Source organism: Ailuropoda melanoleuca, chromosome 15 (assembly GCF_002007445.2).
Source record: "Ailuropoda melanoleuca isolate Jingjing chromosome 15, ASM200744v2, whole genome shotgun sequence".
Lineage (NCBI taxonomy): Eukaryota > Metazoa > Chordata > Mammalia > Carnivora > Ursidae > Ailuropoda > Ailuropoda melanoleuca.
In genome coordinates, this window is record NC_048232.1 from 84,031,073 (window position 1) to 84,056,285 (window position 25,213).

The following is a 25,213-nucleotide window of genomic DNA, read 5'->3' on the forward strand; positions in this document are numbered from 1 at the left end:
GGTGGGGGCCAAGGTCATGTAGGCTTGGGTTTTACCCCTAGTGGAATGAAAATCCCTTGGAAGGTTTTGTCCCTCTAGCCCCCAATGGGAAGGTTTTAAGCCAGGGAGTGATAGGATCTAATTTATGGTTGAAGAAAATCATTCTGGTTGCTGCATGGATGATGAACCACAGTGGGACAAATGAGGAGGTAGGGAGGCCAGTGGGGGCTGTTGGAATCATCCAGGGAGTGGTGATGTCTGGAACTAGGGTTCTGGTAGTGGAGATAGTTTGGAGGCAGATCAGTTGGACATGGAGTGTGAGGGATAGGGAATAATTAAGGATGAAACCTAAGCAACTGAGGGATGGGTGAACTTGAATTCGGTAGTTACATGTTTGGATAGTACTTGTAACATGGCCAAAGTTTGTTCATAAATTCTTGATCCTTCCATCGACTCTCAACAACTACCTGTATTTCACAGGTGAGGAAGCCGGATGGGGTCAGGTGTGTTGCCCAGGGATCCCTCACCTGAGTATGAACGTCATTCCGAATTGAGCCCTTTTCTGTTTGCGGCCTTTTTCTGTTACTTGGTAACTCCCAGAGGGCCATCTGGTTAGTGCTTCAAGTGAGTGTTGATGCTTGAGCCGTCTGCCTTCATTGGCTCCAGCTCTTTGACACACTTGTTTTTTCCTGTACTTGGTTTGAAAGGCAGTGGTAGGCCCTGGGCCTCTTAGTATGCAAGATGGGAGGAACTACAGGGAGACTGCTTGCATTCTTTAAAAAGCAGAAAGAATATCAGAACCCTGAGAGAGACTTCCTCTGCTACGGACTTAGCTATCCTTATCCTAGTCTATGGCTTCAAGCAAGGTTTCAGCCCTCTGTGGCCCTCAGGTGACACATTTGAAAAACAGGACTATTGCTACCCTCCCATTAAGGGTCCTGAAGGCCTAATAATATTTGAAAAGTTCTTTAAGCTCTAATACACTAAAAATTTGTGAATAGTTTTTGATGTTATTGTAGGAATAGGCCCTTTAAAAGAGTTATTTATTTATTTATTTATTTATTTATTTTAAGGAATAGGCCCTTTCTGACATTGAGAATAGGGGCACATTTTTTTTTTTTTAAAGATTTTATTTATTTATCTGACAGAGACAGCCAGCAAGAGAGGGAACACAAGCAGGGGGAGTGGGAGAGGAAGAAGCAGGCTCCCAGCAGAGCAGGGAGCCCGATGTGGGGCTGGATCCCAGGACTCCGGGATAACGCCCTGAGCCAAAGGCAGACGCTAACGACTGAGCCACCCAGGCGCCCCAGGGGCAAATTTTTTTCCTCAGATTGTTTCTGAATGGACCTGTAAACACTGCTCTTTATTTTGGGGGTCCCAAAAGGCATCCATAATGGTTTTCTTGGGTTCATTCTGCAAAACTTGGATCAAAGGAAAGGGCACCAGTTTTGGAGCCAGGTCTGGAATTCCACCTTAGCCGTGAGGCCATGGACAACATAGTTAACATTCTAGAGCCTCAGTGTCCTCATCTGTAAGATGAGCTTAGTACCTTTTGCCTCCCAGGATAGTTGTATTAAGTAGGACTGTGTATGTAAAATGCCCAGGGCAAATCTGGTGCGCGCCGTACAGGCGCTTGGTGAATGTTAGTCTCAGTCTCCCTCCTTGGAGATGGCTTCCGGCCTCCATTGCCTTGGCATTTATCCTGAGTTCTTATGTTTAAAAAAGACTGGCTCATAAAGCATCTGCTCAGGTCGTGATCCCAGGGCACTGGGATCAAGTCCCGTATGGGGCTCCTTGCTCAGCGGGAAACCTGCTTCTCCCTCTGCCTACTTTTCCTTCTGCCTGCTGCTCCCTCTGTCTGCTGCTCCCCCTGCTTGTGCTCGCTCTCTCTCTGTCTCTGACAAGTAAATAAATAAAATCTTTATTTAAAAAAAAAAAAGAAAAAGACAGGCTCTAGGGAAACTGCTTGTTCCTCCCCTAATCTCCATGGACTTCGGGTATGTCGTAGTTCAGGAAACCCTTTCAGGTGCTGCTGTAAGAGTTGGGAGAAGAGGCAGAAATGAATCTGTTGGCATCCTGATTTTATTCTCTAAGTTGAAGGGCAACATTGGGAAAATGAGCTTTAGAATTACATTTGTAGTAGTTTTTTGTTTTTTTTTTAAGATTTAATTTATTTATTTGAGAGCAAGAGCAAGCATGGGAGCACGAGGAGGCGGAGGCAGGGCAGAGGGAGAGTGACAAGCAGACTCCCCGTTGAGCAGGGAGCCCCATGCGGAGCTTGATCCCAGGACCCCACAGATCATGACCCGAGCTGAAGTCAGATGCTTAAATGACTGAGCCACCCAGGCGCCCCACATTTGTATTTTCATCATCAAAGTCTGGGTCCTGGGGGGAAGGTGGGCCCAGTGGGAGTATTTCTGCTTCCATCCTGCAGAGACTGGGACAGCTTCTGATTGGGAGCTTGAATTCTGAGGCCACTTGCAGGAGGAACCAAAGAGGTCTCAGAAGCCCCTCTTATCCCCAACACTTCGCTGCCTGTGTAGCTGGGTTCCTTCACCTTCTGCTGGACATTTATGTTGTTGTTCTTATTGTTCATTGAGAGAGCTGTAGAGAGAGCTGGTTTAAGACAGGGGCCCTGCCTGTGGATGAGCTTATATGCATAACTACACAATACGCTGGGCTGAACAAGGAGGGAAGGGGTGTGCTGGGGACGTGTTTGGTCTGTGCCACACCATCGCTGGTGTTAGAGATACCAGTCACTGAACTAGGTCTTATTTTACAAAGACTGCCTCATTTGCCCTTCACAACACCCCTAAGATATCATTAGCCTGAGAACCAGAGAGGCCAAATGGCTTGTCTGAGGTCACAGCTAACAAGCAGCAGGGCCAGATTTTGAATGCAGATTTGTTTGATTGCAGAACCCAGGGTTTTTACCACTCAGCTGAGCTGTTTCCCCAGAGTACTTCCCCAGGGGGTAGAGAGGAGAAAGTAGACCTCTGTGGAGTAGGCTGGATATAGGGGACACAGTTCAGTTGCCTCCCTGCCCTGTTTGGATGTATGTTTATTTGGGACCTTGATTGCCTCCTGCCCCAAATACCAGCCAGATTTGAGAGGGAGAGGCTAGAGGGCTGAGTCCCACAGAGGCAGCTTTATCCTTTGTCCGAGCTGTGGGTCAGCCTCACAGCTTGCAGAAGCGGTCTTTCCTGAGTGTGTTAGTGCCGAGCTCTGCCCCGGGGGGCTGGAGTAGGGCTCAGGACTCGGGCTCAGGACTCGTGTGCAGTTCACAGCGCACCTGGGGTCTCTGCGCTGACATCAGCAGTAGGCAGATGAGTGAATCTGTTAACCAATTCCTTAAAGAACCGCTCCCCCTCCCTCCCCACTGCCTTGGAGCCCATTTAGAGGCTGACTTGGAGAGACACAGCTCCCTACCCCTTTCCCAATTCTCTGAAAAGGACTGCATCACCTTTTGTGCCAGCCAGTTGCGTAGCAACAAAGCTAGCTGATTGCCTCCTGGTGGGAGAGAATTGTTTAGTTTTGGATTCTCGGGAGAGGTGCCAGGCATTGCCTCCCAGGGGTGGGAGAGAATTGTTCCAAGCAGCCAGAGGTGTGGGAAGATACTGTTTCTTAGGAGGGTGCTGACTGACAGGCATTCCTTGTGGCCCACCTAGCCAGAGCCTGCCTGAGGCTTCCCTGCTGGGAATAGCTGGGCAGCTGCAAGCTAACAGCTGTGAGCCTGAAGGCTGCTGAGGGTCATGGTCAGAGGAACCAGGGGTCTTACCCTGCTGAGACCTTGAAGTCATCCTGCTGGTGAAGTGGGCTGCCTCGGAAGGTAGTGTGTCCCTCATCCCGGGGCACAAGTTGGATGGCTTCGTTATTAGGCATGCTCGGGTAGTGTGAGAGGATAGATGGGACATTTTCAGTCCCATTTCAGTCTGCAGTGTGCTGCCCTGTTGCTTGGGACCTGCTGCTCTAGGGCCCCTGGTCTTTGTGACCTAGGAAGGGGGTAGAAGACATGGTGGGAAACAGCACCCCTTAGTCCTAACTGTTAGACACAGGCAGGCAGGGTGTTAGTAGCAACATATCCTCCCAGGAGAACTGAGTAATAGCTTATATTTATTGAATGCCTCTCAGGAATCCAGACTGAACTCTGCTTTTCTTATATATTTTTTCCTTAAAGAATGTAGTGTATTCATGAAAACTCTCTTTCTCTCCATTCCATCCAGTCCCCAAAGGCAAACACTGATAGGAATTTTGTGTTTTTTCATTCTAGATGCTTTTTTTCTCTGCATTTACAAGCAAAAAATTCTTTGTAATCCTCACAAAAATCTCTACTCTTTTACCCTCATTTTACAGAACAGGAAGCTGAGGCTCAGAGAGGCGAAGAATCTTGTCTGAGGTCCTGTGGCTAGGGGAGCTGAGATTGTAAGCCAGATCCATCCAGGTCTAGAGCGGATGTCCTTGGCTTGGCATGGGTTGGAGTGTTTCCACAGTGGCACTGGACAGGTCCAAATGGGGCTGGTGGCTTCTTTGTCTCTTGCTGAAGCAGCTGCCTCAAGAGACCAGGCCTCTTCCAGGAGCCCCGCCTGTTGGGACAGCTCAGCCACTTCTGCTGCTTGGCATGTTCCAAGTTCTGGTGCTCTGCGCCACGTGGTTCCCTAAGGCATGTGCCATGCCTCACAGGGTGGACCGAAGGTCAGGCTGGCCTCCTGCCCGCGAGTATGTCAGTCTCTTTGGTTTGGACTGTTCTCTCGATACAAGTGTCTCAAGGGAAGACTTGTGCCCTTTGGGAAGACAGACTGGCATGTCTGACCTTGGCCAGTTGGGGAGGCCAGAGTTTCGAGTGGGTGCGCACCCATGCTACAGAGTGTTTCCCCTTTCCGTGTGCTTTGTCTCTGTGAAGGGGTGCGGCTAGCTCTGCACCCCCACTAGAGGCGCTCGCAATGTGACTTTGAAAGCACGATGAAGAGGCATGTGTTCACATTACAGCTCTGCCTTCATCTCTTTCATCACCAAATATTTCTTGCACTTGTGTGTGTCAGACATTGTTCTAGGTTCTGAGTATGCCTGGTAACTGACTGGACGGGTTTTCTGCCTTCAGGGAGCTTACACCGTGGTAGAATTTACTTTCTCATCTGCCTGAGTCTCGATTTGCTCTCTGTACAAGGGACAAGCTGACCTGTAACAATACCACTTGGCACACTTGTTGGGAACGTGACATAATCTTTGTGATCTTGCCTGGCACAGTTTTGTTTCTTTTCATTTCTCGCCAGGCTCCCCAGTGGGGTCCACTTTGGGTATGTTTCCTCCTTCAGAATTTGTTCTGTGTCAGTAAACACAGGATCAGCAGAGCCTCTCTTACTCCCTTGGAGCCCCGGAGATTTGGATCTCATCCAGTCAGGGAGGGGGCACTACCAGGACCCGGGAGCCAGACTCCAACAAAGACACTTTGGTTCAGCAGTTGGGACCAAGAGCCCCGCATTGAGGGCTGAGCCCGCCTGGCTGTTGGGCCAGAGCCGAGGCTGAGAGACACCTTCTGTAGCACAGTGAGAAGACTATGGGCTCTGTGGGTTCCCAGCTGTGTGACCTTGGGCAGGCGACTTCCTGTCTCTGGGCCTGCGCATCTTCAGGCCGGTTAGGAGGCTGAGCTTTGTACAGCAAGGTTTAGCAGAGTAGCTGGCACGGAGCAGGGTGACAGCTAACAGCTGTTTACTCCAAAACAGATCTGTGGGCGTCTGGCTAGTATGGGAGACTCCCACCCAAGTGTAAAATTAGGGAGTTGTTTTGTAGCAGAGGAAATGCTGTGTGGATGCTTAGACTGTTGAAGACAAGATTCGGGTTTTCAAGGATTTGAAAGGCTGAAGTGTGGAAGAGTGACTAGGCTCATTTGATCTGGTTCCCAAAGGACAGGGCTAGCAAGTGAGGCCTGTCGTGTGTCAGGCACTGGACTGGGTACTTCCCATAGGTGCTCTCTTTGAGCCCTCCCTACGGCCTGGGAAGGTTATCCCCCTTAGAGAAGAGAAGGCGATGTGTAGATGCTAAATGCGGCCGCACGAGGTTCCGTGGCTTGTTGGGGGCAGAGTCTCCGGTGCTGCTGGAATTTGTGTTCTGATGTGATGGGGGCATGTTTCAGTTCAGTATAAGAAGCGTTTGTTGTGGTTAGAAAGTATTAGAACTGTCCAGGAGTGGAATGGGCTTTCCGGAAGAAACTGAGCTTCCTGGCCCCATCCTGTTGAATCAGGGGCTTAGGGAGTTTGCCCAAGAGAGGTTTCTGCTCAGCCCTGCTCTAGGCTCCTTTGTTCCAGAGGAAGTGGAGGGTGAGGGCTTAGTGAAAGTACCCCTTCTAGATAAGGTCCTGGTATGGACCCATGAGAATTTCACAAGACCTGAGACTTGGGCTCCAGGTATGGGAAAATATTGTCCTATTTCCTAGTTGTTGCGACATCTGGGTTGGTAGGCTTTACAAGTGATCTCAGGAATGTTTCTGGGTCCCAGGGCCAGGTAGAGCTGAGCACTGAGTATGTTTAAGAGATAAAAACAAAATCTTAGAAGGTTATTTTTTTTTAGTATGCCCACAAATCATCATCCTTCTTTAAATAACACTGATCCAGACTGAACCCCCAACCACAGTGGTTGGCATATTATACGACTCAGTAATACCTGTTTTTAAGGTAAAATTAATTTCTTAACTTTTTTCTTGTTTATGAAGGTAATTATCCATTGTAGGAAACTTGGAAAATACAGAGGTATAGAGAATATCATAAAAGTTACCTATAATTATTTATAATACTCCACCTTTACCCAGAGATAACTACTGTTAACATTTTGGTGTATCTCCTTCCAATATTTTTAAATTTTTACAATCCAGATTAAAAACATGTATAATAATAAGTGTATTTATAATCATAAAAGCAACAATGAGGACATTCTTTTTTTTCCTAGAGATTTTATTTGAGAGAGAGAGCATGAGTGCAGGAGCTGGGGAGGGGGCGGAGAGGGAGAAGGACAAGCAGACTCCCCGCTGAGTAGGGACCCTGATGTAGGGCTCTATCCCAGGACCCTGAGATCATGACCTGAGCCACCCAGGCACCCCAGTAATGAGGACATTCTTATAAGCATTTGAATGCTTTTTTTTTTCCTTTTTAAGTAATCTGTACACCCAACATGGGGCTCAGTCTCAGAACGCAGAGATCAAGAGTTGCGTGCTCCACCGACGGAGCCAGCCAGGTGTCCCTGAACACTCTTTTTTTTTTTTTTTTTTTTTTTTAAGATTTTATTTATTTATTCGACAGAGATAGAGACAGCCAGGGAGAGAGGGAACACAAGCAGGGGGAGTGGGAGAGGAAGAAGCAGGCTCCTAGTGGAGGAGCCTGATGTGGGGCTCGATCCCATAACGCCGGGATCACGCCCTGAGCCGAAGGCAGAGGCTTAACCGCTGTGCCACCCAGGAGCCCCTGAACACTCTTGATAAAGCTAAAATCTTTCTTTTCTACCAGCCGTTTCCTAAACTTACCTCCTTTCCTGGGAGTAACAGCAGATCAGGGTATGTGGTCTAAGGTGCGTATCTGTGAACACACGGTACATACAGAAAGAGTGTTAAAGCAATATGTTGTGTGTTTTATCTGTAACTTACCAGGGAAGATAGAGATTTTTTGTAAAGTGTTACAGTATTCCACAAAATGGATAAAATGTAACTTTAAAAAAAGAACATTTAAACTGTTTCTAATTTTTAAAAGATTTTATTTTGAAGTAATCTCTCCACCCCGTGTGGGGCTTGAACTCACAACCGGGAGATCCAGAGTTGCACGCTCCACCACCTGAGCCAGCCAGGCGCCCTTAGGTTGTTTCTAATTTTTTAAATATTTTGCTTCATGGTGCAGTGGCCGTTCTTGTAGCTGCCTTTGTGCGTGTGCGGTACAGGGGTGTCTGGGGAAACGGACTTGCTCAGTCATAAGCGAACTGAGTCTTAGGGACGCCTGGATGGCTCAGTCGGTGGAGCGTGCGACTCTCGATCTCAGGGTTTTGAGTTCAAGCACCACGTTGAGTGGAGTGATTACTTAAAAAATAAAATCTTTTATTTATTCCACTGGGCCAGCCAGGCACCCCAAAATTCCTTTTCAAGGAATAGTCCATTGTATATATACATCACACTTTGTTTATCCGTTCAGCTGTCAGCAGACACTTGGATTGCTTGCACTTTTGGCTGTTGTGAACAATGCTGTTATCAATGTGGGTGTACAGATCTCTCTGTCTGCTGTTCTTTGAACATAGCAGTTACCACCTCACTTAAGAGGCCCCTTAAATTTTCTGTAGGGGTTGCTTTTTCTTCATTTTGTAGGTTTGCTTGTACCTTTTGTCAGGTCATTGTTCAATGTCTCATTCTCATAGAAGCCTTTCCCAATTATCCTATTTTTTTTTTAAAGATTTTATTTATTTATTTGACAGAGACAGAGACAGCCAGCGAGAGAGGGAACACAAGCAGGGGGAGTGGGAGAGGAAGAAGCAGGCTCACAGCAGAGGAGCCTGATATGGGGCTCGATCCCACAACGCCGGGATCACGCCCTGAGCCGAAGGCAGACGCTTAACCGCTGTGCCACCCAGGCGCCCCACCTATTTTTTTTTTAAGATTTTATTTATTTATTTGAGAGAGAATGAGAGAGAAACCGTGAGAGAGAGGGAGGGTCAGAGGGAGAAGCAGGCTGCCCGCTGAGCAGGGAACCCCATGCGGGGACTTGATCCCGGGACTCCGGGACCGTGACCTGAGCCGAAGGCAGACACTTAACTGACTGAGACACCCAGACGCCCCCCCAACTATCCTATTTTAAATGGCACCTCCTCCCACTGCCCAGGCTCTTTTCCCCATTGCTCCTCCTTCGTTATCTCACATGACACTTAGCAACATCTGGCTGAGGTTTTACTCTTTTCTCTGTCTCTGTTTGTCTGTCTCTCTGTCCAGCTTCCTCTCAGGCCCGGGAGTGTCAGTCCCAAGAGAATCATTTTGTTATTGCTGTATCCCCATTGCCTAGAACAGTGCCTGGCACCTATAGTCACTCAATAACTATTTGATGAACAGACGGATGAATGAATAGATGAGTGAGTAAGGTGGTAGGAGGGAAAAGGGACAGAGAGAACGGCAGTGGAGACAGATGCTTTTCCCCAGTCACCTGTGCTCATCACTTCTTATATTTCTGGCTGCTACTGAGATTCTAAACGTAAAACTAAAATCTTAGCTCTTTCTTCCACGTATCTTCTCCAGCGACTGTACCTTCCCGCGCACGGATAGTTGTGTTCTGGAGAAGTTACATGGAAGAGAGCACCAGAATGTGCACACAGAGTTGACGGATTGCCATGGGGTTGCAGGTGTTAAATCTCTCCAAGTAAGGATCCCGGAGCAACACCTCCCCCACCCGCTTGTCCCACAAACCATTATCCACTATCAGCATCATTGCTTAAAAGAAAGGAGGGCCTTTTTAACAGGAAAGGTATAGGAAGGCAAGATTCAGAACAAAGACGTGTTTTAAATTTAATAAATTTGACTTTTTAAAAGAACTTGCTATGTTGTCTTTATTTTTCCAGTTTTCTTGGTGGACAGCTGTGTGCAGACAGGCACCAAAGCTTGGCTGAGGTTTGGGTGCCTCTGGCGCCTTGGACTGAACTGAACCTGCAGAGGCCCAGGGCGATTGTGAGCGGGAATCATTCCTTACGGCTATTTGGCTCTGACATTTGTAACTCTTTTTTTAAATTGTAAATTCTGTAAGGTGCTGTTCAAATGGCCTGTCCTTACCTATCATCGGATCATGAAATTAACGGGGTGCAACGTGCCTTCAAGAAAGATAATCTAGAATGTTAAAGGAAAAAAGCCAGACATAAAGAGCCACCTATTGTATGACTCTTATAAACTACCTAAAATAGGCAGATCTGTAGAAACAGCAGGTTAAGGATGCCGGGGTGGCTCAGTTGGTTAAGCATCTGCCTTCGGCTCGGGTCATGCCCGCCTTGGGCTTCGTGCTTAGTGGGGAGTCTGCTTCTCCCTCTGCCTGCCACTCCCCCTGCTTGTGCTCGCTCGCTTGCGCTCTCTCTCCCTGACAAATAAATAAATAAAATCTTAAAAAAAAAAAAAAAGAAAAACAGCAGATTAGTGGTTGCCAGAAGCTGGGACAAGGAGAGTGAAGGGAATAAGGATCAACTGCTGGGTGCGTATGGGCTTTGCTTTGGGGTGATGAGACATTCTGGGGCTAGAGATAGTGGTGATTCCACTGTGCATGTGTCCAGCTGGCCACTTTGATATTTATGGTGGTAAATTTTACGTGTATTTTACCACAGTATAGACAATAATAGAACACAAAGTATTAGGGCGCCTGGCTGGCTCAATCAGTAGAGCATGTGACTTTTGATCACAGGGTTGTGAGTTTGAACCCCACGTTGAGCATGGAGCCTGCTTAAAAAAAAAAAAAATATCAGCGTGCATCACACATGGCGAGTGTTGTTTAGTGAAGCTTGTTTTATTTTTTTATTTTTTTTTATTTTAAAGATTTTATTTATTTATTTGACAGAGATAGAGACAGCCAGCGAAAGAGGGAACACAAGCAGGGGGAGTGGGAGAGGAAGAAGCAGGCTCATAGTGGAGGAGCCTGATGTGGGACTCGATCCCAGAACGCCGGGATCACGCCCTGAGCTGAAGGCAGACGCTTAACCGCTGTGCCACCCAGGCGCCCCAGTGAAGCTTGTTTTAGTTACACCACCCTGGCAGTATCTTTGGGCTGGATCACAGCATAAAATGTATTGTGTGTGTGTTGGGGGGGTGCATGCACTCAGTCAAAATGTGAAAGCCCTCTAAGTCTCCTGTTAGCTCAGACCATCCTACGGCCAGTATTTGGAAGTTGCTAGGACCGTCCCTCTGAGGGGCTACGCCAGGGTACAGTGGGCTTTGAATGACTTCCTCCTTCCATAATGACTCCACAAATGCCATGCAATTTTAAGCGAGTTGTTCTATTTGGCTTTTGCATCTGTAGCCAATTTTTTTGAACTTGAACTCAAACATGATCTTGAAGGTCTTGGCCACTTTTTCACGTGACCACTCCTATTTCCATGCCTTCGCTGAACCTTGGACCTAATGTCTACAGTAGCAACTTTAACACTACCACACTTTTTGTTTCCATGTCTGTCTTATCCCACCAGACTGTGATCCTGCGTGTAGGGACAGCGTGGTGGTGTTCTGGAGTTTAGTGGGTACAGCTAAGCTGTCCTCCAGCGCGCTGTAGCAGATGGGACACAGGTGTGCCGAGATCCTGACCGGCAGCAGCCTGGTCTGTCTGCCTAGCTGTGATGTCCAAAATGAGTTATTTTGTTCATGGGCCTTAACTTGAAAAGGTTTGGGAACCATGCGGTAACATGTTTGGCACCTAGGAAGGCGTTCGTTTGTTAAGAGGCACTCTTTGTTCTTAATAATAAATGAGGTTATTCTCCCTTATTTTATTAATATATTGAAATAGAGTAAGCAGTTGGGCCGCTCAGGGGGCCAATAATAAGCTGCTAGTGTTCTGAGTCTGTTGCGCTTTCTGCGCCTCCACACGGGGCTGCGTTTTCCGTGCGCGTACCTACGCGGCATTGCGTCCTCAGCCGTGCGTAAATGAAGGCGAAGGCTATGGCTAATTCAGAAAAGCCTCAGCTCTGGGGGTTTTCTTCCCTGGTACAGATAAGTCTGTTCTGACATTACTACATTTTCCTCTGGCCTTTGGGGAGTACACGGGTTTATCTGAGAGCCTGCTTGCTGGGGAAGAGTATTTATAGAATCTCTGAGAAAGAACTTTGGAGAACATCTAGTCCAGCGGTTCCCAGGCATGGCCGTATCATCAGAGTGATGCAGTAGTCTTTACCGACGCTTAGGCTCCCCCCGGGGTGGTTCTGGTGGAGGGTCCGGGAGGGGCAGGGCCTAGAAGCCGAAACCTCTCAGGTGACTTCGATGCTGCTGGAATGATCCACGTGTCCCATTTCATGAAAGTGGAGAGGGAGGCACAGAAAGGTGAGATTACTGTAAGGGTACCTAGTGACCGAGCTAGCAGGCCAGATCTCTGGACTCCCATGCCCGCAGTGTTCCCTTTTGTCACATGGGGGCATTCACTGTTGGATCTGCACAAGGGAAGTGGCCCATAGGGCAGGCTCACCCTGGCTCTTTAGCCATCTGAGCGTGGTGCCCTCACCGGAATGTTGGATTGCAAAATTGGAGTTCAAGGACAAAAATACAGCGACACTAGGGGACTTCAGCTCTCTCTACACCCTCTGAAAACAGCTTGCTATCAGTCTCTTTTCAGCCATACACCACCTTAATACAGATTTGGGGGATTACAGGAGAAAATAATTTTCCGTCTTAACCCATTTTTTTATGTTGTTAGTCCATTTCCTTTTGGTCTTTTTTCCCCTGTGAACATGAGTTTTATAGCATTGTAGTCAGTGTGTAGGTAACTTCTAACCTGCTTTTTCATACATTATTATATCATAGACCGTTTCCTGCGTTGCTGCATAGTACTTAAAACTATGATTCCTACGGAGTGGAAATTATACATGTTGCTTTTAGTTTTGGGGGGCTATAAGTAGTAATGCAGTGAACTGTTCAGTACACACAGTATCATTTTCATGTTTAGAATTATTTCTCAAGGATAGATTTTCAGCTGTGGCATCGCTGGGTCAGAGGATGTGGGTGTTCCTGTGGGTTTCGTATTGATAAGCTGCTTTACAAAAAGATCAGTTTGCTTTTACTACACAGCAGTCTGCAAGAGTATTTATCTTTAGTTTTGAGCATTTAATTTTTAATCAAAAATTAATGTTGGTTATATTTTTTCTAATTATAAGAAGTATTGGGGTGCCTGGCTCTGTAGGTAGAGCATGACTCTTGATCTCGGGGTCGTGAGTTCGAGCCCCAAGTTGGAGGGTAGAGATTACTTATAAAAAAAAGTTAAACAATGATTGGTGTCTTTCTCAAAATATTTTTTTTGTTATAAATTTTTACACCTAAGGAAAAGTTGGTGGTGCCTAAACACCTGCCTTTGTCTCAGGTCATGATCCTGGGGTCTTGGGATCGAGCCCTCTGTCAGGCTTACTGCTCAGTGGGGGGTCTCCTTCTCCCTCTCGGTCTGTCCCTCTCCCCTGCTTGTGTGCTCTCTCGCTCACTCTCGTTCTATCTCAAATAAATAAATCTTAAAAAAAAAATAAAAAGGAAAAGTCGAAAATAGTAGCAAGAATATCCATAAATATACCTACCATCTAGACTGAACGTTTTGTCTTACTTGCTTTACTATGTATTATTTATTTTTGTCTTGCTTTATTATGTATTATTTTTTTGTAATTTTTTTCTGGACTATTTCAAAAGAAATTGAAGGCATTGTGACACCTCATTCCTAAAAACTTAGTTTCTTAAGAATAAGTCATTTAGCTGTGTAACTACAATGTTATCACCTGTTTTCCCAAAAGTGTCTTTGGTAGTGGTCTTTTTCCAAATCAGGGTGTAATAAAAAATTTACACAATGCATTGATTTTACTTTTTTAGTCTTTCTTACTCTGGAACACTCTCCATTGCCCACCCCCGTATGCCTTGTTTTCCCCTCATGTTGACTTTTCAAAGAGACCAGGCCAGTTTCTTGTAGAATATCCACACCCTAGATTTGATTGATTGTTCTTTTATTCCATGATTTTCCCTTAAGCTGGAGCTAAGGTCCCAAAGCTGGCTTAGACTCAGTTTAAACATTTTTTGACAAGAATTCTTTTTTTTTCCTTCTTAATTTTTAAAGTAAATTCTACCCAATGTGGGACTTGAACTCATGACCCCAGGTTCAAGTTCACATGCTCTACTGACTGAGCCCACCAGGGGCCCCAACAAGAATTCTTCCTAGGTGATGCTGTCCCATCAGGGGCACGAGTGTCAGGTAGTCTTGGTCTTGGTGATGCTAGTTTGATCTCCGGTTAAGATAATGGTGGTCCTTCTAGTATAAAGGTATTTTTTTTAAGAAAGATTTTATTATTTGAGAGAGATAGAGAGCATGGGGAGGAGGGGAAGAGGGAGGGGGAGAAGCAGACTCCCAGCTGAGCGTTGAACCTGATGTGGGGCTCGATCCCAGGACCCTGGGATCATGACCTGAGAGGAAGGCAGATGCTTAACCAACTGAGCCACCCAGGCGGCCCTCCCTCTTCCTTATTAATGACAAATTCCTGTAAATTGCTGAAACAAAGGGTTTGCACATTTAAAATCAGAACATTGTTGATTGTCAAATTGCCAGTAAATGATTGTGCTACACCACTCCACAGTCAGCATGCTTTCTGCACCTGTTTGCCTTGCGCATTCTTTTTTCCTGGTTACAAAAGGAATGCCTGTATATCATGTCACATTTAAAAGTAACAAATACTTGGCCTAGAAAGTAAAAGTGCCCATAATTCTAATCCCGAGAGAGAATTGCTATGCACAGTTCAGACGTATCATTTCATTTTTTAACATATGTACATGTGTGAATTATTATTTATTATTATATAGAAATGAGCTCTTCTAATACTATCTTGCTACTTACTTTTTTCCCTGAATGTGTATGGAAGTTTTTCTCTGCCATTAAAGGTAGATCTACCTTTTTTTTTTTTTTTTAATTATGGTAAAATATATATAACGTAAATGTTGACATTTTAACCATGTTTTTCAGTTCAGTGGCATTAATTACATTCACAATGTTATGGGACCACCACCTCTAATTTTTTGTGTGTGTGTTTTGAATTATCTAAGTAAGCTGTACACCGAGGATGGAGCTTGAACTCACAGCCTGGAGATCAAGAGTTGCAAGCCAGCCAGGCGCCCTTTGAGTTAATTCTTTTTAAACAGCTATAAGATGGCATTCCTTGGTAGATGAACCATAATTTATCCAATCAGTGCCCTATTTTTGGACAGTTGGGTTGTTCTCTTAAGAATGGTGCTGCAGAGAATGTCCTTGCCTGTCTCAGTGCTCATTTATGTGAGCATTTTTGTGAGCTAGCTTTCTGGAATTGAGGAAAGCTGGTTAAAAGGCACAAACATTTTACATTTCAATAGGTATTACCTAATTGTCTTTCAAAAATGTTGAACCTGGGGGCACCTGGGTGGCTCCCTTGGTTAAGCAGCTAAGCACCTGACTCTTGATCTTGGCTCAGGTCTTGATCTCAGGGTCCTGAGTTTAAGCCCTGTGTTGGGCTCCACGCTGGGCATAGAGCCTACTTAAGACAAAGAAATGTTGAACCTGTTTATACTCTAACTAAGAGTGTCCAAGACTGGTAAATTATTGATTTGTCTTGTTAACTGTTTGCTCTCACAAGATTAACCAAACCTGCTCTGTATTTAACCCTTTTCAGTATGGAAGAGCTAGTTGGTCAAGCAGAAGCAGGAGTCATTAGTTCAGTTGGTACTTATGTGCACCTCCACGTCCCTCCCGGGTGGACCTTAGAGACTAGTGGAGACTGATGCCATCTGACAAATCAATGTCAAGAAGTAGGAAGTAGGCATAGATAATAGGCTTTGGTTGGGTGTTGGGCGGATTTGAAGGATCAATAGGAGTGACGTAGACGAAGAGCAGATTGAGAGTGAAGGTAGGCAGGGAACATTCTGAGCAGCACGAACAGCATGTACAAAGGCCCTGTGACAGATCACTTTAGAATTTTTACTGGCCAGCGACGTTCAGCGTGTTTGGCGCCTTTGAGAAAGGCGAATTCTGAATGACTGAGAGACCAAATAGATGAGATCCCACCGCCAGGACCCCAATGTAAGGATTAAGCAGGAAGGATTTCAGAGGGATGAGGGTCTTTCTGAGGCAAATTCTGAAAAATTGAAAGTCATCTGCAGGAGAGAAGGAAGAGATGCACCTAAAGACATCAGCTTAGATTTTTAGAATAAGTTGGCGAAGGCTGGAGGGCGAGTAACCAGGAGAAATTATACGGCCACTGAAATACATTAGAAGAGGGTCAAGAATGCCAAAGGCCCAGACAAGCTAAGTCTTCTGAAAAATGCTGATCAACCAAAAGAACCTTTAAAGCTGTGTTTGCAATAAGCAAAAGATGAGAACTGCTGCTTCTGCCAGCATCCAGAGAAGGACCATGGCTTCACATCTCATTCTGCATCTGTCTCCTCTGTGAAGGAAGATAACAGAAAACAACATGTAATGAACCGGCTCTGTGCCAAAACCCAGCGTAGGTTATTTTATTGAATAGTTACTGTGATGTTTATCTCCATTTTCTCTCTGGAGAAACTAAGGCTTGGGGAGGCTAAATAACTTGTCCTGGGCCATAGCAGCTTAGTGGTATTGCAGGGTGGGGCACTCTGAGTACAGATCTTCAATCCGGACCAACCATCACACTGTGCCACCTTCAGTGAGAAAGGGTGGGCTATGAGAGGGAGAGAGCAGCAGAAGCCAGGGGAGCTGACCCGTCTCAGGAGATGGACCTGAACTTGCATCCTGGATTCCCTGCTCACCACTTCCAGTATGTGACTTCTGACTTAACCTCCCTGCTCTGCAGTTCCCACATCTGTGAGACCAGAAGAACAGTGACCTGGCCCTGTTGTCATCGGAATTCAAAATTAGGCACAGAAAGTGCTTGGCACAGAGCAGGTGTTTAATAAGTAACAGCTGTTTTATTCTTTTTTTTTTTTTAAGATTTTATTTATTTATTTGACAGAGAGAGACAGCCAGCGAGAGAGGGAACACAAGCAGGGGGATTGGGAGGAGGAAGAAGCAGGCTCCTAGTGAAGAAGCCTGATGTGGGGCTCGATCCCAGAACGCCGGGATCACGCCCTGAGCTGAAGGCAGATGCCTAACGACTGCGCCACCCAGGCGCCCTGAACAGCTGTTTTATTCTTATTGGGGGTGTGTGTATGGAGATCACCCATAATGTCTTCATTTTACATGTGAGATTTGCGGGGTTCGTGAATGAGTGATACATGATGTCCTTGCCTTTGAAGTCTGTCTCTGGGGTAAGCATATTATAATGTGGTGGAACTCTCCAGAGTTTACACAGGACATTTCATGCATGTCAGCCTCTCACAGCACTGAAGGGGGAGGAAGGCTGAGATTTCACCTGTTCTAGGTGTGAAAAACTAAAGCCTTGAGGGATGAAGTGAATTGCCTAAGGTCTCATGGCAAAACTAACATCTTCTACCTTTTTTTTTTTTTTTTAAGATTTTACTTATTTGTCAGAGAAAGAGGGCACAAGTAGAGGAAGTGGCAAGCAGAGGGAGAAGCAGTTTCCACGCTGAGCAGGGAGCCAGATGTGGGACTCGATCCCAGGACCCTGGGATCACAACCTGAGCCAAAGGCAGATGCTTAACCCACTGAGCCACCCAGGTGTCCCACATCTTTTACTTTTTGTTGAGATTAGTAGTTAGATTAGTGAGAGTGAGTATTGATTTCTGCAGGGCATTCGACCGGTCAGTCAGGCTGTCCCTAACAGCAAGACAGACAAGTCCTTAGTGACGATGCACTGAGATGGCTATTGGGGTGCCTCACTGGCTCAGTCCATAGAACATGGACTCTTGATCTCAAGTCGTGAATTTAAGCCCGACATTGGGCATGGAGCCCAACTGAAAGAAAATACAGTTAGTTGGCTGTTGCAGTAGATGAAAGACCTGGACCTCAGGAGTGTTGCTAAATAGACCACTGATGACCTGACCAAACGTCAGCCCTGGGGAGCCCGGCCTGGAATGGGTCACATCGGTGTTGAGGCGTGAACAACCTGGGAATTGTGCTGTGTTTGTGGCTGACACACGCTGGGAGGGCCAGCCTGTCAGGACCAGGTCTCCTGTAGACTCCAGGGGCAGGAGGCAGGCAGAAACCAATAATGAGATTAAATCAAGATTAATGTAGATCTTAGCACAGAAAACCAAGCCTACAAGGACAGTGTGGCTCCAGAACAGTCGATGAGGAAGATGGCTGGGCAGGTGTTAGGGTATCAGGAAGTGACGTGTGTGTCCGCGGTAAGGTGGGCTGTCATAGGCTGATAACAGCCTTAAACAAAGGAGGTGATGATCCCTTTGCCCTCAGCCCAGGGCATCGTCGGCCTGTTGTGGAATTGGGGAGCCTGCCATGTAAAGGGATGGTTGAAAATAACTCTGGGACGCCCTTGGCCAAGAGGGGATTTGAGAGAAGGTGACAGAGCATGGCTGACTTGAAGTAGGTGAGGGACCCCACCCTGGGGACAGAGTCACTGACGTGGGTAGCGTGTAGGATTATGTATTTTTAACAGACTCAGGAGATGGTGATGTATCTGAGGTCTGGGAGCCATTGTCCTGAGGAAGAGAGCTGTGTCCCCGAGGGGGGACCCCAGCTGGAAAGCAGACTGTGCAGGGAAGCAGAGCGTGGCTGAGCGTGCAGGAGAAGATCTGAAATCGTGCCCAAGTGAGTTGGGTGGTGGTGTGGGATGACGAGCTCCTGGCGTGGGGAGGTGTGTGGGTGGTGCTCTGAACTTGAAAGCACAAAGGCATCCTTAATAGAAAAAGGGCTCCCATGAACATGCGAGTTGTTCGGGCTTCCGAAAAACACTTTCCTCCTTATTAGTATATAAACCTGAGCCATCTCCTGTGGCAGCTTCATTTTTTGGTCATTAAAGTTGAACAACATTGGAAACTCCTTAGCTGCACTCAGCACACTCCAGGGTGCCCTGCTGCTACATGTGGCTCGTGGCCACAGTGGTGGTTGTGTGGCTCTAGAACGCGTCCGTCGTGGCTGGAGGTCCTCCTGGCCAGTGCTGGCTGTCGTGCACAGATGTTTGGAAAGCAGAGCGCGTGGTGATCAAGGGTTGAGCATGCAGTGATTTCATTTGTTACTAACAACGGAGTTTGTTTCCGTTTTGGAGGGAAAGCTTAGGGAGTTATGTAACATGCCCAGAGCATTGGCAGTAAGTGGGTCAGTCAGGCTGGATTCCAGTTCTGTGTGCTATGCTGGCCTTAGTCACTTGCTGCAAGCCTCGGTTTCCTTACCTGGAAAATGGGCTAATCATGGGAGACCCCTCCCTGGGTGGCTGTGAGGATGAGACGATGTAACGCTTGCAAAATACTTAGCAGAGTGTTGGCATCACTGAGTGTTAATAAATAAATTTATCTATAAGTTGTAGTCTAGATGAGAACATCTTATTTTGTCCCTTTCCCCCTAATTGGCATTATTTCTTAAACCTATTATTTATTGGGGCACCTGGGTGGCTCATTTGATTAAGCGTCTGTTTTCGGCTCAGGTCATGATCCTGGGCTCCTGGAATCGAGCCCCACATCGGGCTCCCTGCTCAGTGAGGAGCTTGCTTCTCTCTCTCCCGCTCCCCCTGCTTGTGCACGTGCTTGCTTGCTGTCTCTCTCTCTCAAATAAATAAAATCTTTAAAAAACCTTATTATTTATTATTATTTTTGTAGTTAAAGCTTTTTATTTTTATTTATTTTTTATTTTAAGTAGGCGCCCTGCCCAACATGGAGCTTGAACTCACGACCTGGACATCAAGAGTTACCTGCTCTACTGACTGAGCCAGTCAGGCATCCTGAATCTATTTTTTAGATATTGATGTGTGTCCATGGATTAAATGTTTCCTTGCTGTAGGGAATTTGGGACTTTACCTTTTCTCTACACTATAATTATAATTACAGTTAATCGTTTAGCTTCCTAGACCAGACACTAGGTATTGCTATTTATTTATTTATTTATTTATTTATTTGGAGAGCGAGCAGGGGGAGGGGCAGAGGGAGAGGGACAAACAGACTTCGCACTGAGCCTAGAACCCAGTGCAGGGCTCATAGGGCTTGTCGATCCCACCACCCTGTGATCATAACCTGAGCTGAAATCGAGTTGGATGCTTAACCGATTGAGCCACCCAGGCACCCCTTTATTTTTATTTCTAAGGAACCTGAAGCTTAGGGACAGTTAATTTATAGAAAGAAAGATAGCTCTGTGTATGGACATTGGAAAGGCGTCTAAGGTGTGTCGATAAATGAGAAGAGCAAGTTGCAGAACAGCTTGTGTGGTTTCTCTTACGGGGGTAATAATAGAAACTGTGCCAGTACGTTATGTAACTGCTAATCCCCACAATAGCTCTGTGAGGAGACAAGTGCTTAGGGTAAATGGACCGAGAGGACTCGATAGTCACTGGCCGCCAGGCTTCAGCCCCGTTCCTTTGCTGTGCATGGGCCCCCGGCTGCAGGGGCGTGGGCAGAGCTGCGGCTGCTGTCCACTGTGTTCTGCCTGTGCACAGCGGCTGGAAGTCTTGATGCGCCATCGGTGTATTCTTCCCACCTACCCGCCGAGGCAGATAGTGAGGATCCCCTGGGAGAGGGCAAGGGGTCTGCAGTCTGCACTGGGGAGGACCCGCTTGCTGGGGTGGTCAGGTGGATGGTGGTTGGGGCACCGTTTCCTAATAGGGTGGGCTGTCACTAATGAGTGCACCCATCCTGGTTCAGATGCTGGGGTTAGCAGGGTTTGGATTTAAATGTTGCGGGGATGTAAAGGAGGGGGCCTGGGGTAGTGGCTTGAGCTTTGCCTCTTCCCTTCGCCATCAGTATGACCCTCTAGACGGGGAGCGTCACCTAGAACGGAAGCAGCCATCCCTTTCCCTCTCATTTCTGGGGTTATTTATTCTTCCCTGATCACAGTGCACTCTGTGAAGGTTGTCGCAGTTTAAAATGAGCTAATACAGACCCCTTCATAACAATCACTTACCTATTACTGCAAAACAAATTGCCCCCTCATTTAAAGACTTAAAACAATAAAGATTTCTCACTCACAGTTTCTGTGGACCGGGAATTTGGGAGCAGCTTGGCTGGCTGCTTCTTGCTGGGGATCACTCAAGAAATTGCAGTTCAGGTGTTGGTCAGGGTTGTGGTTACCTGAGGGCTTGCCCTTGGGCTCGAGCACCACGTGCAAGGTGGTGCTGGTTATTGGCTAGAAGCCTCAGATCCTCTCTGAGTGGAACTCTCCTCGCACTGCGTAAATGCCTTAATAACACCGTGACTGCCTTCTCCCAGAGCAGTCAGAGAGGGCTGGGCAGAAGCTACCCTTTATTTTTTTTTTAAAGATTTTATTTATTTATTTGACAGAGAGCAAGAGAGCACAAGCAGGGGATGCAGCAGAGCAGGGGGGAGAAGCATGCTTTCCACTGAGCAGGGAACCGATACGGGGCTCGATCCCAAGACCTGATCGTGACCTGAGCCGAAGGCAGACACTTCACCGACCGAGCCAAGAAGCTCAGGTGCCCCCAGAAGCTATCCTTTATGATGGTTTTATCCTTTATTCTTTATGATCAGTCTTGGAGGTCACATAGCCTCATGGCCCGTTCTAGTCATTAGAAATAAGTCCGTGTGCTGCACATTTAAGGGGGCCACCTTTGAAGGGATGAGGAAACTTTAGAGCTCATGCACAGGGTTTTCCTCATTTTTTCATCCATTCAGTAGTTATTTATCAAGTCTGCTAAGTCCCAGGAGTCCAGATACAGAAATATAAGACAAATGAGGCCTGATCTCAGCCCTCGAGGAACGTGTTGTGCAGGTAGAATGATAGCTGTGATTTGGGCAGTGCTTGACAGCCTCACGAGCACTTTCATGTATGTTCGTATTTAACCATCCCGGTAAGCTGGTGTGACCACAGTGGCCAGTGGTAGCCCCACCGCCCGTCTCCTCCGGGGCTCATGTGGGGGATTTTCTTAAGTTATAGAACTTGACTTTGATCCCGGCAGTTCTGACTGCGAATCCCTTGTGCTTTCTCCTGCCATGGGCTGTGTTCTGTGGCTGCTGGATCATCCCCTGCCTCAGGGGAGGACGCTGAGGCTGCAGTCACTGGGGAGCTCTCGATACTTCCTCGCTTTTTTCACCACACCGAGCTGTCCTCCAGGGAGGACCACCGTAAATACTCCATTGACAGTCGCTGTTGTCTTTCTTCTTGCAGAAAGCCCTGGGTGTGCGGCAGTACCATGTGGCCTCAGTCCTGTGTCAACGGGCCAAGGTGGCCATGAGCCACTTTGAGCCCCATGAGTACATCCGCTATGACCTGCTAGAGAAGAACATTGACATTGTCCGCAAACGGTAAGGCTGTGGGGGGAGCTGTAGAGACTGCCCCAGGGTCCTGCTTCTGCTTCCTGCCCCGTTTCACCAACGCAGGAGGTGCTTGGCAAAGGATGGCCAGTGATGGTGGCAGGATCAAGGCCTTTGGGCTACGAAGTTCCCTGGCGAGGAAGGGCACTGCAGATTGGTGATGGGCCGTGACCTTCTCTGCCAAGGAAGAATCTACCATCAAGAAGCCTGGTGATTTGGGCCATAGGGAAGGTCTCAGATGCTCTTTAGTGCTGTGGCCTGAACTTCCCAACAGCCCTGTCCAGGACAGACCGCTGACCCTGAGCCAGCCCCCTGGGATCCACCAGGCCCAAAGGCTGGAGAAATAGCTGTATTTGCTCTTCAGTGTGTAGGTCTAGAGGAGAGCTCAGACTTGAGACCCAGAAGAAAGCTCAGGTGGGATCTCAAGCATATCTTTTTTTCTGGGCCTCTCTTTCTTCATTTGATAAAATGGTGACCATTTTTGCATTGCTCTCCTGTGTGCCAGGTCCTGGGCTAGATGCTAGCATTGGAGGGATGCCTGGGATGTCACTGGAGGATGAAGGGGGCGCTAGTGGTACGTAGCAACCAGCACTGCCCCCAGAGCTCGAATGGCTATAGACTGGACAGGGTACTTGCCCACCTGGTGACCATGACCCTGGGAATAAGAGAGAATAAATATCAGTTTACCCATTTATGCCAAAGAGCAGGCTCAGGTGGAGAAGCAACTTGTCCAAGGTTACACACTGAGTAAGTAGTGGGACCTTGTCTCCCTGCACTCATCCAGGGCTCTAGCCCTCCTCCCACACTCCTTCTGTGCTGCCAGTTGGGTTCCTCTTTACTGGTATCCTTGCTTCAGTTTTGAGGGGGGAGGGACTATCGTAGGCTTTATCTCCAGCAGCCTCCAGCCTGGCATCACCTAATTACGGTAAGAACTGACGTACGTTCATTGAGGGTGGCTCTAATGATAGTAGCTGCCTGAGTGTCCAGTTTGTGCTAGACACTTCACACACGTTTCTTTTCTTCTCAGCAACGCCTGTAGGTTGTTATTATGTCTGCCTCCCCATTTTGCAGACAAGGAAATCGAGTGTCAGATTGGGGAAGTACCCAGTCTAAGGTCATACATCTGTTGAGTGGTTGGACACAAACTCCAGCCAGGTCTGTCTAGGCTGCACATTAGAATCACCTTGGAAGCTTTTTTTTTTTTTTTTTTAAGATTTTATTTATTTATTTGAGCGATAGAGAGCATGAGCTGGGGCAGAAGGAGAGGGAGAAGCAGGCTCCCTGCAGGGAGCCCAATGAGGGGCTTGATCCCAGGACCCTGAGCCGAAGGCAGATGCATAACCGACTGAACCACCCAGGCGCCCCACCTTGGAAGCTCTTATTCCTCTATTTTTAAAAGATTTTATTGTTTTTTTTAAAGGTTTTATTTATGTATTTTATTTTTAGAGAGAGAGAGGGAGAGCAAGAGAGCGCGTGCACGAGCAGGGGGAGGAACAGATGGGGAAGGGGAGAGGGGGAAGAATCTCAAGCAGATTCCACCCTGAGCTGGGAACCCGAAGTGTGGCTGGATCTTAAGACCCTGAGATTGTGACCTGAGCCAAAACCAGGAGTCGGACGCTTAACCGACTGAGCCATCCAGGCGCCCCTAAAAGATTTTATTTTTAAGTAATTTCTTCACCCAGCATGGGGCTCGAGCTCACAGCTCTGAGATCAAGAGTCACATGCTCCCCCCCGACTAAGCCAGCCAGGCACCCCACCTCGGAAACTTTTAGAACTACCAGTACTTGGGCCCCGATTCCATTTCAGCTGGTGTAGGCCTTACTCCTCAAAGTGTGGTCCATGAGTCAGCAGCACCCTGGGAGCTGGTTTGAAAATGTAAGAATGTTGTGGAAGGCCAGGGGACTTGCAGAGGGACTCTTCCTCCGCCTCGTGTTCGTGACAGAAGGGGCCCGATTCTGTTCTTGGGAAATTAGGTCTCTGTCATCCAGTAAAGCAGAGGGACAGATGGACACAGAGGACCCATTTTGCCACCCCCAGTTTATGCTGAAGGAAATGTGGTGCTGAACTCGTCCTGAGGCTTTTGTCATTGTCAGGCTTTTTGGTACAACTTCAGGCATTTGCTGTCAAGGTCTTTGTGCTATTTTTTGTCTCCCCTGGGGCCGGGAAAGAGGGGCTGGCTCTGCAGTGAGTCACTGCCCCTACACCGCCTAGCAGGCCCCAAAAGGGGGCAGGCTGTCCCTCAGGCTGGGACTATTTTTATTCGAGGTTCTCAGGACAGCAGAACTGTAGAGCTTTTCGGAATTGCCCGTTGCTCCGCTGTTGTCCACAGAGCCAGCAGCCCAGACAGCTCTTGCTCTCGGGGTTGGATCCATGGGGGAGTGAGGGGCTGGAACGCAGGCTGGCTCTGCCCTTCACTGGCTGGTGACCGGGGCGGGTCCCTTCACCTCGCTGCGCTTCGGTCTCCTCGTCTGTGTCCTGAGGAGCCGGGGGCCCACGTACATTAAAGCGCTTAAAGTCCCACTGAGCTAAAAGCACGAGCTGTGAGGAAATGAGTCTGTGGTGACAGAAGGCCGGTCACCGGTTGCTCCGGGGATGGGCACAGGAGGGGGGATGACCGAGGGGCACAGGAAAACTCTCGGGGCTGACGGACGTGTTCACTGTCTTGCGTGCGGCGATGAGTCACAGGTGTATACACAATGTCAGGACTCAGTGTATACGTTAGATATGCACGGTTGATGGCCTGCCAGTGACACCTCAGTAAAGCTGTTTAAAAACAAGTGCCATGTAAGTGCCAGCTGTCCTCTCGTTCCCGTGCGAGCGCCGGGCTTGAGAGGTGGGGGGCCGCGCTCCCCGAGGAGAGCGAGCAGCGGCTGGGACGGCTGCATCCGGGGGCTAGCGATAGGGGCAGGGCCTCTGGCTCCTTAGTTTCCTACTTCTTTCTTCCCTGGGTGGTTGGGTGTGAGAGAGCTGCACCCCTTCCCAGGAGGCCTCGGGTTTGGGAGGCGCGGGTGGGGCCCAGCCCGTGCTGCCGCGGCCAACAGAGGGGAGCCTGCTGTGGGGGGGGGGGCGCCAGGGTGAGTGGGCGGCAGCAGGGGGACTCCGGGTGGGCGGTTGGGGGGTGAGCTGCGCCAAGCGCAGTCTGGCAGTGGGGGGGCAGCTGGTGAGGAGGAGGCCCCCGAA

The 25,213-nt window shown here is 47.9% G+C and overlaps 1 protein-coding gene across 1 annotated transcript in view; it reads left to right on the forward strand.

The window, feature by feature from the left end:
- ACO2 (aconitase 2) overlaps positions 1-25,213 on the forward strand; it is a 48,779-nt gene that overhangs the window by 4,449 nt on the left and 19,117 nt on the right. The window contains exon 2 of the mRNA XM_002929284.4: positions 21,888-22,024. Coding sequence (XP_002929330.2) covers positions 21,888-22,024 — 137 coding nt within the window. The remainder of the gene's footprint in view (positions 1-21,887; positions 22,025-25,213) is intronic.